Consider the following 17,612-nt stretch of genomic DNA (forward strand, 5'->3'; position numbering starts at 1 on the left):
CTAAGGCAAGGCCTGGTGCTCCCCACAGCACAGTGCTGGGAGACGGGCAGGGACAACCCCCACCCTGATCGTATTTTATCACTGAATAGGAAATTGCTTAATTTCACCAGACAGTTTGTTTTGTAGAAATGATTTCCAAAGGCAAAATATCAAGGATCTTTCTTATTTCATGTTTGCCTTAGCCTCATCCCAATAAAATACTGGGGGAAGAAGAGTCTGCCATAAAACTTGCATTTTGCATGTGTTTTAAGGCACTTTATATGAACCTGCACTTCACAATCTACTGAGATGCTTTCTATCCTTTACATGCAGGAAGAATACATCAGAAAGATGGCTTTTGCAGCTAAGAAAGCACAGTTCATTGAAAAAAAATCTACAGAAAGGATTAGCGGGTAAAGATAATAAATTTTAAAAAACTATTAAAACAAGATGGTTGTATGTGTTCCCCACCTAATGACTAATACCTAATGCTAAAGCAACAAATTGTTCATTTACATGTATTAGACAAGAATTAAATGTACAATCCAGTAACAGACTGAATATAAAAGAGAGAAGGTCATGTAAACTGATGTAGATGGAATTTTAAAAATTCTAAATAATTAGTTACTGTAGAAAGAGAAAGAATAGTCCTTTAATGCATCGTGGGGTTAGGGTTGAGGTCTGTTCCCACAGGTCTGATGATGAATGCTTATTTCTCCTAGGATCCTATTACCTTAGATCTGGAAGAAATATCATTTTTCTTTAGTTGCCAAAAATGTACAAAATAATCAACTCATGTGGCAAGAAGTGCATTAACGTATCCTGTTATTCTCATTTAATTAGTGGTTTCCAAGTTTAGCTACTTGTAGTTTTTTGATCTCCAACTTAATACAGGCTGACAACCTGGTTTCCTGTGTGGTGAAAGTATACAATTTTTCTGGGGAACACTATCTACTTATCTACTTCAGCTGACAAACTATTCACAAGAAGAACAATTTTTACCTAGGACAGCAAACACTGGGAACCAGTTGCATTTTTTTTTCTTTTTCTTTTAACTGCTTGTGTGCTAGGTTCTTGCCATCATTAAACACTGCCGTGTTTTGCTGCTCTATCTTCAAATACAACTTCAGCATGCCAACAAAGTACTTCTTAAGAAATATGGCACTGCAATTGAGCAGCGGAACTCCAAACACTTAAAAGCTATACCAAAAAGTGCCACATCTAGACTTCTGGCTGCATAGACACAGATTTCAAGAACACACTCAAAAGCATATCAGTGGTGCCTAACTGCTAGTCACTGCTAGCACATATTGCCTCCAGTGCATTTAAAAAATTTCCTTACTGGATTTATGAAATGCACATATGTAAACAAACACGAAAATAAACAATCTGTCCTTAAAATATAAACTCATTAGTACCACTATCTGACAAATGTTAAAAAAAAAAAAACAACAAACCAATTCCCCAAGCATTTTAAGCTTGAGAGTATTTGTGCACCTAAAAATTGGAGAAACAAGGAGGATAAAAGAAAATGAATCTGGCAGCAGTGACCAACATAAGCATACTTCAGTAGTGTATTAATTTAAACAATCTAGCTATTTGTGACATATAGGAGACATCATAACAGATCTGTTTTGCTGGGCTCCTGTCCTTAACAAACAACTACAGGCTTAGTTAGGACTTGGTGATGCAGACACCTTCTCCAGATTCATGCCTTTGCTTGGTAGGCCAAGCTTTCTCATCCTAGAAGAAGTTGTGGTTAGAGTATTTGTTCCCACACTAGAATTAGCAACTTGTCTTCCCTTAGTCTGCTGAGGAGCTGTCAAGCTTTCCCAACTACTTTTCACTTGCTACTCTGATGCAATCACATGAGGAAAGTGTCCTTCACTACTAATAATGGAACAGTTCTTGGTAAAGGTTACCTTATTTGAAGAGCTGTGGCAACAAGAAAGAAAAATCTGCAGATGAATGCAGAGCTGTTTTACTACATTACACGGATAAAACACTTTATTAAAATTCAGCATAATTGCTGTTGAGTCATGCTTAATGATAGTTCCAATTAGTAGGAAACAGATGATAAAAACAGTGTCTTTTGGCTAAGAAGAGATCCTGGATAAAAGCTCTGAGGTTTTATTTGCTTTGCAAGAATAAATAGTCTGGATTTTATGATGCATTAATTTACGCTTTTTTTTTTTTTTTCTTCTTTCACTTCCCTGCTTAGCCAAATACTATGGAAGGGAGAGATTTAACGCTGATTCAGGATCTGGCTGAATTATTGAGAATGGGGTATGAACTGAGACCACTCATGAATGCATAATTTGCAAGCTGGTACCAACTTCCTGACTTTCCAACTTAGCTGTCCTACTGACAGAAGTGTGGCAGGGAAAAAACTTCAGGTGTATAATAAATTAAATATAAACTTGAGCCAAGCAGCTAAAATGAGAACCTAAAGAAAAAGTGTAGTGGAAAGACAAGGGATCTGGGAATATAGGATATTTGCTGGAGATGAGGAGAAAGACGAGTAGTACACACACATAAAAAAAAAACAAAGGAATATCAAGGAGAATACAGGAAAACCCACCTGGCAACAGTGACCAAAAGATTGTAGTGTCAAGAGAGAATACATTTTCCTTTTGGCCTTCCAGTGGACCTCAGAAAATCTGATTTCCAACATTACTCTGATCTCAACAGAGTTCTATAAAGCTCCCTGACAGTAGGCATTTCTTCCCTTCTTATGCTGGTCATAAAACCTACTATTATTATCATTAGTCCCTTAGTTCATCCGGCAGAAAAACATTCAGCAGTCATGAAGGTTCAAAATCCTATTAATGAACCACAAAACGGATTCATGTATCAACCAGGTACTTTTAAAATGTAGTCTTAAAGGAATGCTTTAAAGACATTACAGAAAATGAGAGAAGTGGTAACGGTGAGGTTGTTCAAACTTTACTCTGTCATTGAGACTTCTACCTGTATGCATACAAAAAATAGATGTTCACATTACTTAACAACAGTATTCATAATCACCTGGTAAATGTGAATCATCTCTCACTCTCTGGTTGCTCACTTTGATATCGTGGGGTCTGATATGCAGAAATGATTACTATTCCACCCAAAGACAAAAGGAACTGTAGTGCCGAGACCTAAATTCCTGTATTTTTTAGGTACATTGGAAAGACAAAATTCTCCATGTTAAGTTGCTAACTTTAGTGTGCAATGAAAAAAGCTTGAATTTCACTGCACTTATGCAGTGTTCTGCAGAATTTCTTCTTCTGCATAATTTCACTGCACCTTCTGTAAAATGGTGAGGGCATATTGCTCCATCGCTCATAGGAGAGATGTGCAGCTAAATGAACGTTTCTGTAGCGCTCAGATCCTAAAGCAGTAAGCAATATAGAAGTAATCCTGATGCAGAGTTAAATTCAAATAGTGTAGATAATGTGGTAGACTGTATGAGCATAGTCTGAATGAATAGAAAAACCCCTTGCTTATAGGTTGTTCACTAAATTACTCATAAAAGCTCATTGTGAGGGTTGAGTAAACTGAGCAGAGTTGGAAAAAAAGTTACACGATTCAGTAAATAATAGTAAGTATGCAAAAAAGAGGTTAATTATGATTGTACAGGTAAATGTAAATATATTTTCTAACATTTAATATAACCTTAATTGTATTCTACGTAGTAATGTAGTTATAAATATAATTCACGGAGTAGATAGTGCATAAAATACTTGAACTTGCAGGAATTTGTAATTCCTCAGGAGCAAGACTACATGTTATGCTTTTTAAAGTAAATTCTATTAAACTGTAATACTACACCAATTATATTCTGTATTAAATAAACATAACATAATTTTTTTTTTTCAACTTTACAGTGTTAACATTGTAGATGATACGAATTTGTAATGCCAGATCTTAAAAATCTCCAGAAACAATTTAAAAGTCAGCTTTTATAAACACACTTCAATAAATTTTAGAAACTCAGCTTTTCTAGGGCTAGAAGCAGGTTGCTTTCAATTAATTGGAAATATGCCAAACTCGGGCTTCTAGAGGAGTAAAATTTCTGCAGTTACCTTGGAAAGAAAATAATCAGGCCTTAAATCTACAACTGGCTCAGGACTGACTATTCCTCAACTTTAGCTTCAGGGTGATTGCTGACAGAAAATTCCATATTCATCAACAAGAAATACAACATTTATCCAATCTAATCTGTATCTACATGTGCATATCTATGGGGATACATAAGGGATTATATTAGAAAATAAAGATTAAAGTGCAATGCTTACCTGGCCCATTAAGGAAGTCTTTAATTTGTACTGTGATAAGAGAAGGTGGAATACCACTTTTAGCATCAACCTCTCCTGCTACTGTCTGCAACCAGATCTTGCAATAATCCAGAGCTTCTGGTAGAGTCTTTCCAGGATCTACGGGTGATAATGATCACACTCATTAATGACACTCCAGGAATATGACACATAAGAAAATGCTACACACAACATCAAGTAAAACTAAAAAGTTTAAAGTATATATACGGTAGATAAAATACCTAATACTACAATACAAAGTATTTGTGCCTATAGATAGCTAGCACATGTATTTAACGTGTGCAAGAAAGCAAATTCAATATAACACAAAACATAGAAATTCTGAAAAAACAAAGAGTAAAAGATATCGCTCATCCCAAGACATCTTTTAAAAACACTCAGTTATAGTTTTTGTTAGCAGTAGTACTCGGAAGAGAATTGATAATCAAAAATCGCTATTTCTGGATTGTATTACAGTTATCTCAAAGAGAATACAGTAACAGAAAGATAAATTATAAAGGTCAAAACACCAGAAAGCTACTAGATGTCTAGGACAGAGCACAACAAAGCAGTTATACCATTCTCTTCCAAGATTCACTGACGCAGTAGGTCTAGCTTTTAAAATCAGCAGCTATTCCTGCATACCACCTTGAATGGAAGTCCTATGATCAGCTTATAATGTCACAAAAGTATATGAAAATTAATTCCCTCCCAGTACTATTCCTTCACTTTCTGCATATAACATATGGCAAAAACAGTGCTGTAGGTAGCCTTTTTCATCTTCAGCAATTTGTGACCTTTGTTCGTATAGTCTCGAATTCTGACACTACATGTTCTAAATACTCAATTACTCTTTAGTTTCAAGACTGCTACTTAAATTGTCAAATGTCTCTTCCACTCATAAAGATTTAAGAGGCATTGATGAAAATTCATCTCTCCGATTTTCAGACAATTAAAAACTGTTAGAATTGTTTTATTTAACTGAGTTTTACCAAATGCATTCCTTTTAAGAACAGTGTTTACATACCCACTACTAGAGTCACCATATGGTATGGTGGTATCACAGTCATATGTGGACTGGGTATATAAAGCCAGCTTTGGAATTTGTATTTCTTGACCTTATCATGTGATTTATATAAAACTTGGCACATATCAACCCTTATGTGATTTCAAAGAACCTACTGAAACCAATTGATCATGACTTTAGATCTATATGGAAAAGATCAAAAGTTAGCACATTCTTCTGTTTTTATTTGATCAATTTTCAGGCAATGACTTCACAGCAGTATTTGTACTGCATGGCATATACATTACAGCCTTTCCCTTCCCTCTATTCCCACTATACATTTATGAAGTCAGCTCTCAACAGTTATTTAAGAGCTGTCACTGCATACAACAGAATTGTATATTTTCCATGTGAATTTCTACATTTTTATGATTCTTAGTCCATTTCTTTAATTACACCAACTAAAATGGTAAGGCACACTATGTTTTCTATAGCAATTGCTTTAGGGAATATCTTTTTTCCTGTCTAGTGTTTGCCTAGAATACTGAAAATAGTAATAAAAGGAATCTTTACCACTGAAATACACTTTTAAAATATTTTTCCTGAGATATGTTGTAAAGCATTGCAAAAATTACACTGTGAAATGCCCATCAATCACTAAATCATTTTAATTGTTCCTTCAGAAATACCTGTATAAACCTTTAGGTATACTAATACAGGGGAAAATATTAAAATACACCATTTCTTTCTCTTATTTCTAGAGATATTGTGCCATACTTCCTACAGCAACCTGGATCAACCACTGACTTTTAAGAAATTCCAGCAAATTTAGTCAAACATTGCTTTTATTGAATACGCTTATAGGTATTCCTATTATCCTAAGGCATGTTATAGAATAGCTAATAATCATTTCACAGTTCTAGCTGTTTAAAGACGAAAATATTTCTAATGAAAAAAACTTACATAGCAGAAAATCCTTGCATGACATAATACATTAGATATACAAACACAACCCTCAGGGTGCTGGGAATTGCATCAAGTAAGCAGAGAATGAAAAATTAAAGGAGCCTTGGGACTCTCCAAAGATTACTTTCCTCTGTCATGTCCCAAGGAGTGCAGCACTATTACCTCTTCAGTACCTGGGGTACTGCAGGCCCGGGGCATACAAATAGTCAAAATAGACCCACAGAACTTACACAGCACAAAGACACCTCAACATGCAAAATTAGTCTAAGTTCAATTTTGCTTAGTTCAAGTGGAACCACCTTACGCTGACATTGAGATAATTATGGAAGCAGGGTAATTGAATGGTTGGACTAGGTGATCTTAGCAGTCTCTTCCAATCCTAATGATTCTACAGATCTATGGTTTGGCATCTGTGCCAAACTGATGATCCTGAGGGGCCAGTCAAAAAGCTGGTTTGAGTGTTTCCAAACACATGACATGGTTAATTTGGACCTTGGTCCAGACTTGACTACACGTCCAGATATATCAGAAATGAATTAATAAATAAGTTCTTATAGCATGAGAAGAAAGCTAAATTCCAGAGGTTTCAAAACCAACTATGTAAGCGCTTATCTCAAAAACATGAAGGAAGTTATGCATATGAGCTCTCCAATGTATCTGGGCAGGAAAATCCATTTATGCTGGAGGCCAAAAGAATAAAATACATATACATTGATAAAAAAAGATCTAAGAAAACAGCATATAATTTTTCACAGGATTAAGAATCAAGAAAAGAATAAAACAATATATATATATATATATATATATATATAAAATATATATATATTTATATATATATAATATAATATATATATTATATATATATTTATATATATATATATAAAAATATAAATAAATAAATTCCCATGCCACAGGTGAGAGGAATTGCCAGAAGGACAATAGAATGAAATAAAGGAGAAAATTAAGGCTAAAAAGTAAGGCATTCCTGTTCTGAGAGAAAAAGGACTCTTCTCCCTCAAGGAGAATGATGGAAATGTTGAAAATGTTTAAAAATACACTTGACAGAACACTATGAAATATACAATAGGGAACAATTATGCATCAGCAGGGAACTGGTCTGAATAATGTATTACAATAGGTCATTTCCATTTCCATTTTCTATGATTCTCCCAAAAATCAACACTTAAATTTGCAGTTATTTGTACGAACAAAATGCTGGAGAAAACCCAAGGGATGCATATATAAGCAGAAGGAGAGTCTAGAATTACTCCACAGCAAGCCAAGGGAGAGAAAAGAAAGGCTTGAAAAGTGAAGAGTGGTGAAGACGGCCAGAAATTCTATCCTCTAGGCAATGTGAAAAATATGTCTATAGCAGCAAAAGAAAAATGGTGAGACAACAATCACAGATTGACAACTAAGTCTGTAATTTAAAATCTCTAAGACCGAAAAGCTGTGAGGCCTTGAATATTTCCACATTTTTATCTGTTTTTTTTTTTTAAATTATTATTATTAGAAATAAAAAAATATCTCTGTTCATTTTTGAATCCACCAAATATTCCAAGCCACTTTTAGTCCTGTTAAGTTCCAGGTCTCACCTCTGAAATTAACAGTTTATGAAGTACCTGAACTTGCTTTGAATTTATAACTTTTGATACTTCCTCCTCATGTTAATAGCAGCCAACAAAACCCCAACTTCTGAAGAGATGGGAGATCAAGGAGGAAAGAAGGGAGACAGGAGAAATGTCAGATCTTGAAGATTTTCATGTTACAAAATGTGGTTCTTGGCAGCTAGGACATCATGGGGGCAAAGCCTGGAGCAGACCTTAACACTGGGCCTCAGGAATTCCCAGCAGGGGACTGGTCTACCGAGCCGTGTGCCGAATGGCTACTTGGCCCCTCCAGCTGGAACCTCACCCAGGCCAAAGGAGGTCTGCAATGGGTTTTTATTTCAATGGATGAATCATAGTTTGGTCTGTAGTCAATTTTGCAAGCCAGTATGATGCTGCAATCTCCTCTGTATTTCCAACTCCAGACTGGGATGCTTGGTCTTATTTTTAAAATGGTTTCCATTGGAATTTAGAAAACATAATGGGAAAACATTTCTGTTAGCACACTCACAAATGCTGTGTCAGGGAGTTAAAAAATCAGCATTTACAGTATTACAAGGAATGTACACTCCTAAGCCAGCTCATCTTTACTGCTAGGGCTGCACACCCGTACAGCCATGGATGCAGATGTACTGGTCACTAAATATACTCGGGGGGGAACAGGTGACATTCCAGCAGAACTCCCTCAGTGCTGGGCTAGGGAACAGTCTTATATCCTTGTCTCCTCGTAGGAAGCACAAGCTGACAGAGAGGTGGTGAATCAGACTTCCTGCCAGATCCAACCCGCACTTCTCTCCATTCTGCCTAAGCTTTCCATTAGATCAGAGGTTACATGTGGTCTTAGCTACTGCATCTGCTCTTCATGGACCCCCTGCCATCAAAGGCGTGGGTGCTAAAAAAAATAATAAAAAAAGAATATTTTTGGATGGCCTCACAATGGCTATTTCTTTGCAAATGCTTCACTGGAGGAAGTTGAAGAAATTCCATGCATAACACATCTATTTGGAAATTTCCCTCCTTTAAAATGAGTAAGAAGCACAATCTCCTCTTTGAAAATAAACAAACAAACAAATAGAAAAAAGATTTTTCAAGAATGCCCAGAGCACAATGCTCAGGAAATGAGGCAATTTTGTATCTGGATTACATTACCTGAAACAAAGCAAATAAAAGTTTAAGAAAATATTTGTAAAAGCAGCTTATGAGGTTACATTAAAAACAATTGCACCCATTTTTATTTAAGTAGAAATGGCCAACTCTCTGTAAGCAAAAACTAACAGTTAGCAGATGCCAGTTTTTAAACGTAGGATGAGCAATGAATAAAAAATGTTGTTTTATAGTATCTTTTAGGCTACTTCTATAGGATCTTAGAAGCCACCTCAGGGAACAACTGGTCATTTTAGTAACATTTATTAAGGGTTTAATATTTATCCCATTAGTTTACTTACTTTGATTTTTAGTTCCTATACCGGGCACTAAGCCGGTATATAATACTATATATACTATATAACTGCAATCAAGCTGTGCAAGTACAGAAATAATTTAAAACACAAATGAAGCAGCTTAGCACATCCATACTCAAATTGAACTAACATAATAACCTAATAAGTTTTCCCCTTCTACAAACTGCCTTGCAAGTGGACATGGTTTGAGGGAAATACTGAGGAAATTGAAAGCACAGCCACTAGTCTCTAGCTTCAAGGCAGGCAAACTCCCACAAATTCAGACACTGGCCTGCTGGAAATGTGTAACTGCTAATTGACACTCTAACAGTACTTAACTTTTAAATATTCTATTTTCTCCTGCTTTCTTAATACATTCTTATTTCTTCCATCTTTCAGGACACGCAAAAAAAAATCACCACAGCTAGCAAACAGAGGAGCCAAGCTCTTTGGACGCAGCTTGGTATTACAGCCACTGTGCAATATTCTCTCACACCTAACAGTGACAACAGTGTAAAAGTCCTCAAGTTCAAGCTTTATTAACTTGAATTCTTCCTAAAACATGAACAAAACCCTTATCCCAGGTAAAACTTATGTGGCCCTGTAACAGTATTAAAAACTTAATTTCTGCACATGTTCAAACTAGTAAATTATCGCAAAATTCATTTTGTCGTTAGCCCAGCATTAATTATTATTCACCACAGAATTCATGCTAGTGCAGTTTTACAGGATAATTTCCCTATTTTATTCAAAAAACTCATAAGATAGACTTTCATAAGAAACATATTCTCTGTTGACTTACAAGTGAACAGTGAATTTTTAAACATACTTTAATGTAAAGGATAAGAACCATAATAAGGTCTAAACTGTGATTAGCTTATCTTTAACCCAAAGTTACCTTCGGAGCCATCAAAAAGCAACACCTTCCCTATTTCACAACACTATCTTGTATGAGGATTGCTCTGAAAGTAATTTCTCCTATTTCGTTATTTGGCCCACGCTGTCAGAAGCGGATGTTGGTATGGCAGCAGAGGCTGAACTTCCTCAGTATTATGTTACGTGTTGTGCCGTGGCAGCAGAGGGGCAGCCTGACAAAATGGCGTTTGACGTGGACGTGTGTATCAGAGCAAAGGTGCATCACTGAATTCCTCCACGCAGAAGAATGGCACCCATTGACATTCGCTGATGAATGTCTATGGAGACCAACAATGAATCTGAGCTCAGGGAGGTGGTGGGTGGTGCACTTCAGCAGCAGTGACAGCGAGTCACCTCTCTATGTGCAGAGTTTTACGAGCGTGGCATGCAGCCTCTACACTGCTAGCAAAAATGCACAGCTGCTGGTGGTGACTATGTTGAAAAATCATGTTTTGTGGCTGAGAACTTGTTCTATCAAACAGTGTTATTATGCTCTTTGTATCTGTTGTAGTTCGAATAAAAATAAATATTTTCAGAGCAACCTACATATTTGTTTCTGCCATGCAAGATTTGAGAGGATTGTTTTAGAAATGTAGATTTTTTTCCTAAAAAGCCTGAGAAATTATAGCACAGTATTTCCTCAGACCTGAACCCAGTGCAGATGAACTAAAATATTCTTATGCAGCATATATGGTGTTTACATATGCAGATAATATGATTTGAAATGTCACAGTTTTTATTAGCATATTTTGGATATAATCTACATTGGTCTACTACTGTTCAACTATGTAAGTTAAACTGCATTAGTATAAGTAATGAGAAACCACCCCCACTGAATTTCCAATAAAACTTCATAACAAACAACATATATTATACTTAAACCCCAGAGTCATCTCAATTTATAAAATATACTTCATCACAATGATATATCTCTTTCAGATACAACAGTCAGCAAACAGTCACAACACCATGAAAAATTTGAGTGATTGATGAAATTGACTACAGCAACTTCGAAAATGCAGTAAAAGGCTCCTGATGTTGCATTGTATGCTATGTAATATATATGGTACATCAATGTACATACATACACACACACATATAAAGATATGTTGGCTAATGGCTAATTGCCATTTTCCCTCTAATATGAACGCTAGAAAGTAAAAATAGAAAATTCCAAAAATTCATGTTACAACAATGCAACGACAACATTAAATGCTGAATGATGCAACCACAAACACAGCAGGTCTTCCTAACCTGAGACAATAAAAATTTTATACTACCTGTTTAGTTGTGTTTAAGTGTGGATTAGTTTTATTCACTTATTAATGAATTTAGGATGGTGTTTTTAGGCACTGGAACTTTGGCATCCACCTTCTCAAACTCTTTTGAAAAAAACCATAATGCTTTGGCAGAAGCACAGGATTCTATCTGGCACACGAGTAAGATATTTATTACTGCCCACAAAAGCAGCAGGATGAGAACAGAACTTCTGTCTCCACATAATGCCTGACTCCCACCTCCACACAATTTTACCTTTGCCTGACAGACAAAAAGCTAAAGAAAAGAGTAAAAACCATGCAGGGCTAATTCTTGGCTGCCCAGGAAAACCTCTTCAGATCTAACTGGCAAGTTGTGTGCTCTCAAGCTGCCATCTTTACAACATGCTTCTGTCCTCTCTGACTCACTTTCAATTTCTAGGAAGGCATGATTTTAACTTGAGACCAGAGCCTATTTTTTTTTTTTAATATAAAAATGTTGCCCTACATACAAAGGTATTAAAAAAAACACACTGAAAGCTAATTGTAGGAGCAGAATAGACAGAACTTTGGCCATTTTATTTGTAATAAGCCATACTTCTCTGGCTGCCTTCTCAGATCAGGTCCCTGCATCCTCAAGAATAGTTTTTATTATTTATTTGCCAACAGTCTGCAAAGTAACCATACATCTCATTAAATTCTTATTCTCTGTTCCAGCAGTCAGGCAAATGAACTGCAATGATTTCATTTCTCTCTTCAGGAATACACACGAGAGTGAAAACGATTTTTATCAGGTACTTCTCTAATGCTTTTCTTTAAATGTTATCAGTATATTTATATGGGCAAATACTGCGATATTCAACCATAAGAAATGCTTTTCATGAAATCTCCTTGGTTTACAACTCTTCTGTCATTAGAATAAAACAAGGAGTTAGAGTAATGTGACAATCCCTATGACAATCCGGTGCTGAGAAAGTAATACTGAGGGGCAGGAAGAGCTGGTTGCTAAAAAGTCAGATCTTAATTAATTTCAAATGCTTCACACACTTAATGTGATTCAGCTACGCTACAGATTATACGCTGTACAATCCTTAAAACACAACTATGTACTGATTAATTTGTAAAGATGTCCTAGAAGTCTGTCAGTTGTTTTCCTTTGCGCCACTCCAGTAATGTGGAGTGCCACCTCTTTGACATTTATAGCCAGGAATGACTGTTCAATGACCTTACCTGTACACTTGTAGTCTGAAGCTACTCCCTTAAGCCCAGCATCAAACACCGACACTTCTATCTTCTGCTTTCGGTGGTGGCAGCTGAGGAGCACGGAGGGCTGTGATACAACCAGGTAAAGAAATGGCTGTAGCTCTATGTCACCCGTGCCCCTGCGACCAGGTTGCCGAACAATAGTTATACCAAGGGCTTGTCGAGCAGAGGACCTTGTGGAAGCATGCAGGGTTTCCAGTGACAAAAGACCTGTTTTTCTTCCAGAAGTCAGGGGAACATTGCTGTTCAAAAGGTCGTCTGCTGTGACGGATGAAATAGATGGCTGACTGGGCCTCTTTGCATCGTGGCTGCTACCTGAGCCTGCTTCTGGAAGGTTCAAGGAGCTTTTGCTTATTTTCTCACCATCTTTCTGATCTTGTGCCGATTTCGACTTAGGTAAAGCAGTGCATGAGTAAGTCATCAAGGAGATCCGACTTGCTGTAACAAAAATGTCAAAAGGGATGAAATTGAGGTTCTTCACAATGGACGACTGGCGGGAGGGCCGGGCAATGCGGTGCTGGCTGGTGCCACTATGCTGCTCAATCTGAACAATCCTGATCTTAACGCTGTCGCTGCCAATTCCACTGTCCTGTGCCCCACTGTACCGGGAAGAAGTCTCAACAGTTCCTCCATCTGATACATCCATTTTTTTTTGCTCTTCTTTGGAAACCTTCAAAAGAAAATATTGTATTAGCTGATGATATCGGTATCCCAGCTGTTTCCATTTCAGTGGCAGCAAACAATCACTATATAAACACGATGTCAAAAAAGAGAATTATAAAAAATATCTGCCAAGTTAACTTAAACACAGTAATCACTCAAGAAAACACAGCAGGTGTCTGTTCCAATGAGATGATGACTCTCAACGGATGAAGTGCCAAAACAATATGTGAAAGAAAAATAAAAGGAATAATGATTTCTAGGTTTAAACTTCATTCTTCAAAAAGTCATTTGTTATACTTGAAAGATTCTACAAGAAATTTATGGCTTAATCCATATCTCTGTAAAAGAATACATTGTAAATAAAAAGCTCCATCATAAGTATTTTCCAGTTTTGAGTACAAACATTTTTCTGTGATTGTAAGAAACAGAATGCAATATAAACCTAATACAAAATCACAGAATGACAAAACAGAAATTGTAAGATGAAAAGAGTAAATATTATGTTGTAGAAAGAATATTTTTCTTAGAGAAATGGAAATGGCAGCTGCCTTATATAAAATTTCAAAGTTGAAGTGTCTATAGACTGCCCCTGTGACAGTGTGATCCTTAGCTTAGCTGGGCCCACCCAGTGTACATTATCTCATCTGTGACATCCACAGGGTTTCAGATAAGAAATCATTGCATATCGACATACTTCAAAAAGAAAACATACATCACTGAAGAGACAGTAAAAAAAAAACCTGTTGTGGGAAATACAACAGTGAAACAAAACAAATCTGCAGGGGTTACTATCCAGGGACAGAGTAGTATAGCAAGAAAGAGAGACCCAAAACAGGGAGGTGCTTCAAGTTACAAATATTTCACTCCAAATTCTGCTACTGAAACAAACAGAAATCCTACAAGAACTTGAAGAGAAGGTAGGAAGTCTATACGCAAAACTATTTGGAAAAAAAAAGACTGCATAAATTCAATAATAATAATAACAACAATGATGTAAATCAACCCCTGTGATTCATTCGGAGTTTGCAGATGTGTATCACCCATCATAGCTTCCACAGCATAACCAGCACTTCCATCTGTGCTGCCCAGAAGAAACATTTCTGCTCCATATAGTACAAGTTAACATAAGAAATGCCCTAATCAATCAGATTCACAATTCATCCAAAGCAGTACAGTGTTTTTGACAGCAACAGGAGGATACAATACTGGGAGAGAATGTGGACCCTGGCACTTCCTGCAATTTGCTCCCCCTGTAGAAATAAGGTGGTTGGAGACATTAAAGAAAAGCCGCTTTTTTAAAAGGTTTCTTTATATTGTTCTTTCTGAAAGAAAGGGAAAAAAAACCCTCCCCCTTTTTCTTTAAAGGCATGACCATACTGGAGAAAAGTATTACAGAGGAAATCCTAAAACAGAACCCTTAACTAGCCGAGATTTTCTTTGAAAAGGTTTTTGCCAGCTCTGGTTACAATCTTTTCAGATGCACTCATGTACATATTTTTCAAATAACTAATAAACTTCCTTGCGGCTGATTTGTATGACAGACTCGTATCACTGACTTGTAAAAGTGATATCACTTTTAATGCAGCCTCTGTAAAAATATCTGGAGACCATTCTAACGAATTACTTGCATTATAAGCAAAGGAACCATGACTCCTCCTGATAAGCTAGCAAAGTTATACTATTTATGTCTCAGCCCCTCAGTCTGGTAAACTAAAAAGCGTTTTGCCCATATCCTGTACTGAGGGTACTTTCAAAACAACATAGATGGTTTCATTGCTCATGCATTCAGGGCCAGCAAAAGACAGAAGGGATGGAGCTATGGAACGATGTTGCTATGTCATTCCATGGAAAAACTGACCGAAAAGAAGTAGAAGGCATCTGCTGCTACGCCCAACAATTAATTGATGAACAGCCTTTAGTTCAAAATTATAAAAAATCTTCTTAGAGCACAGAGTTCTGAGGAGAATTGCGTCCTGTTTTCTGAATGCATTTTCTCACTTCTTTAGGTCAAATGTATTTGACTAAAAACCTAGTTCCTTTTTTCTGTGTTGTTTTATAAGTCAATATGTATTAAATACACTTTTCTGTGTGAAGCACCTCAAGGAAGGTAGAAAAGCAGCTCTGCCTCCATCCCCATTCAGATCTTAGCATCTCTGCTAAGACTACTGCAAGGGTGTTAATTGGTCCCAACTGCTGCGTTTCCTGCTATGTGGACACTCAACTGAAAGAATTACTGAGGCCCCTGAGTCAATTCATGCAGGTCACTGAACAGCAGTCAGAAGGCAACTTCTGCTCAGTATTAAGCGGCTTGAGACATGAACCACCGCCCAAAATGCAAAAAAGCATCACATACTACTGCAATTTTCCATGCCACCCAGTTCCACAATTAAACTTTGACTTATTTATTCTCTTACCATATGTATTACAAAGGTTGGAACAAGTGAGGAATGATTTGCAAGACAGCCTTTAATAACACTACTGTTTACACAATAAAGGTGCAGAAGTACCACTGGAACTTTTTGCATCTATTTCTGCTCAGTAAGCATCAAGTCCTCTTCCAAGTCGCACAGCTAACCCAAAAATATGCCTAGTAATGAACCTGGGCATCATTTAGCTATTCCTCTAATGGGATAGCACATGAGAGGCAAGGACCCTCAGGATAACTCCTTCGAAAAGATTTTTGCTTTACTGTAGAATAAATAGGCCAATACTTTAAAGATGTCACGAACAGCGATATCAGCTTGTTGCTAGCAAATGCAATGGTAACATTTATCATTGGGCTGTATTATATCAATTCTCTTACTCTTTACATAACCCATTTAAAATGAACAATAAAAGTTTTCTTTAATTAGCTACTGGTGTGCATTAACATGATTATGATTAAACCATAAAAACCAACTGTACATTACTCTGGTCCCCTATCCCATGTGTTTTAAATTATTTTAGTTGAAAATGTACTTTGAGTCCCTTTTAAAAGTTCGACCTTCTGCTTTCAGAGAATTAAATGCATATTACTGTAGTGGAGAAGATAATGTTTCAGACCTCCAGGCATATATTAAACACACTGGCAGCACATTAGACAAAATGCTTTACTTATTAGATACTTCCTATTCTAAACAGTGTCATCAAAGGCTAAAAACAAAATCCATATAAAAGCTGCACAATGCTTCCACACAGAACCTGTGCCAAAATCCCTGTACTTTCCAACTAATGAGGAAAGGATGTGTACTCTTAACATATGAATGTAAGATTTTCCAAGCATTCACTTTAGGAAACAGGACTATTGATTCCACATGGCTTATGTTAAATGAAACTGTATTGGTAAAATAACCTTTAAGATATTTGGCATGATAACTGTAATTAAACAATATTCAAAGGAGTAAAACAAAAGGGAATTTGGTTCCACAATGGCTAATTAAAATAAAATGAAAAAACACAGCATGTCATCTATCAAGATAAATTGTTATTGTTTAAGAACTATTTAAATACTGTTAAAATATACTTTTAGATAAAATCTGAAAGGACTGGAAAAATATTTGTGGCTTAAAAATGGATAGTTTGGCGAAGAAAAAAGTATAGGATGCTGAAATTTTATGCTGAGATAATAGCTTTAAAGCTTTGAGCATAACCAGATGGTACTTAAATCAGAGGAATTCTACAGTTTCACTGTCAGAATGAGTTGCAATATGGAAAGGTTTTCAATAGCTAGAAAAAACATGTCAAGATGATAGTTTACTTAGATCACTTCAGTGCATTTTCTCATCTTTTCACAGTTATATATCCTATCAATACTAGACACCATAGGAAAGGTGTTGAAAGCTACACGAGTAGCTAGGGAACAACGGCTAATTCTTCCTTTTCATGTGTTGAGATAGGTAACTTTTCTAGCTTAACCCCTTGAGTTCAATAGGGCATATGACATATATATCCATCTAGTGAAAGGGCATGGAAATAGCATGTCCTGCACACTGAGTACACACTAAGAAGTACATCATAAAATCCAAGTAAATAAATAGATTTGCTTTACAGAATTGGCAAGCACTCCCACCTGAAGCCAGTGCAACCGTAGCCAGGTAACTCATTTATTTTCTATTTCTGATAAAAGCTTTCAGATGGTAGAGTCTTATCTTCAAAGTTTTCACATCATAAAGAGACGCAATAAAACTATCAAGGTAAACACACAAATAGACTTTAGACTATTAACATGTTTTCCAAAT

The 17,612-nt window shown here is 36.3% G+C and overlaps 1 protein-coding gene across 1 annotated transcript in view; it reads right to left on the minus strand.

The window, feature by feature from the left end:
• VPS13B (vacuolar protein sorting 13 homolog B) overlaps positions 1–17,612 on the minus strand; it is a gene marked incomplete at both ends in the record, with an annotated part of 421,628 nt that overhangs the window by 99,637 nt on the left and 304,379 nt on the right. The window contains 2 exons of the mRNA XM_079533473.1: positions 4,263–4,400; positions 12,700–13,402. Of these exons, the coding sequence (XP_079389599.1) occupies positions 4,263–4,400; positions 12,700–13,402 (841 nt within the window). The remainder of the gene's footprint in view (positions 1–4,262; positions 4,401–12,699; positions 13,403–17,612) is intronic.

This window comes from Tetrao urogallus, assembly GCF_951394365.1.
Source record: "Tetrao urogallus genome assembly, chromosome: 3".
NCBI lineage: Eukaryota > Metazoa > Chordata > Aves > Galliformes > Phasianidae > Tetrao > Tetrao urogallus.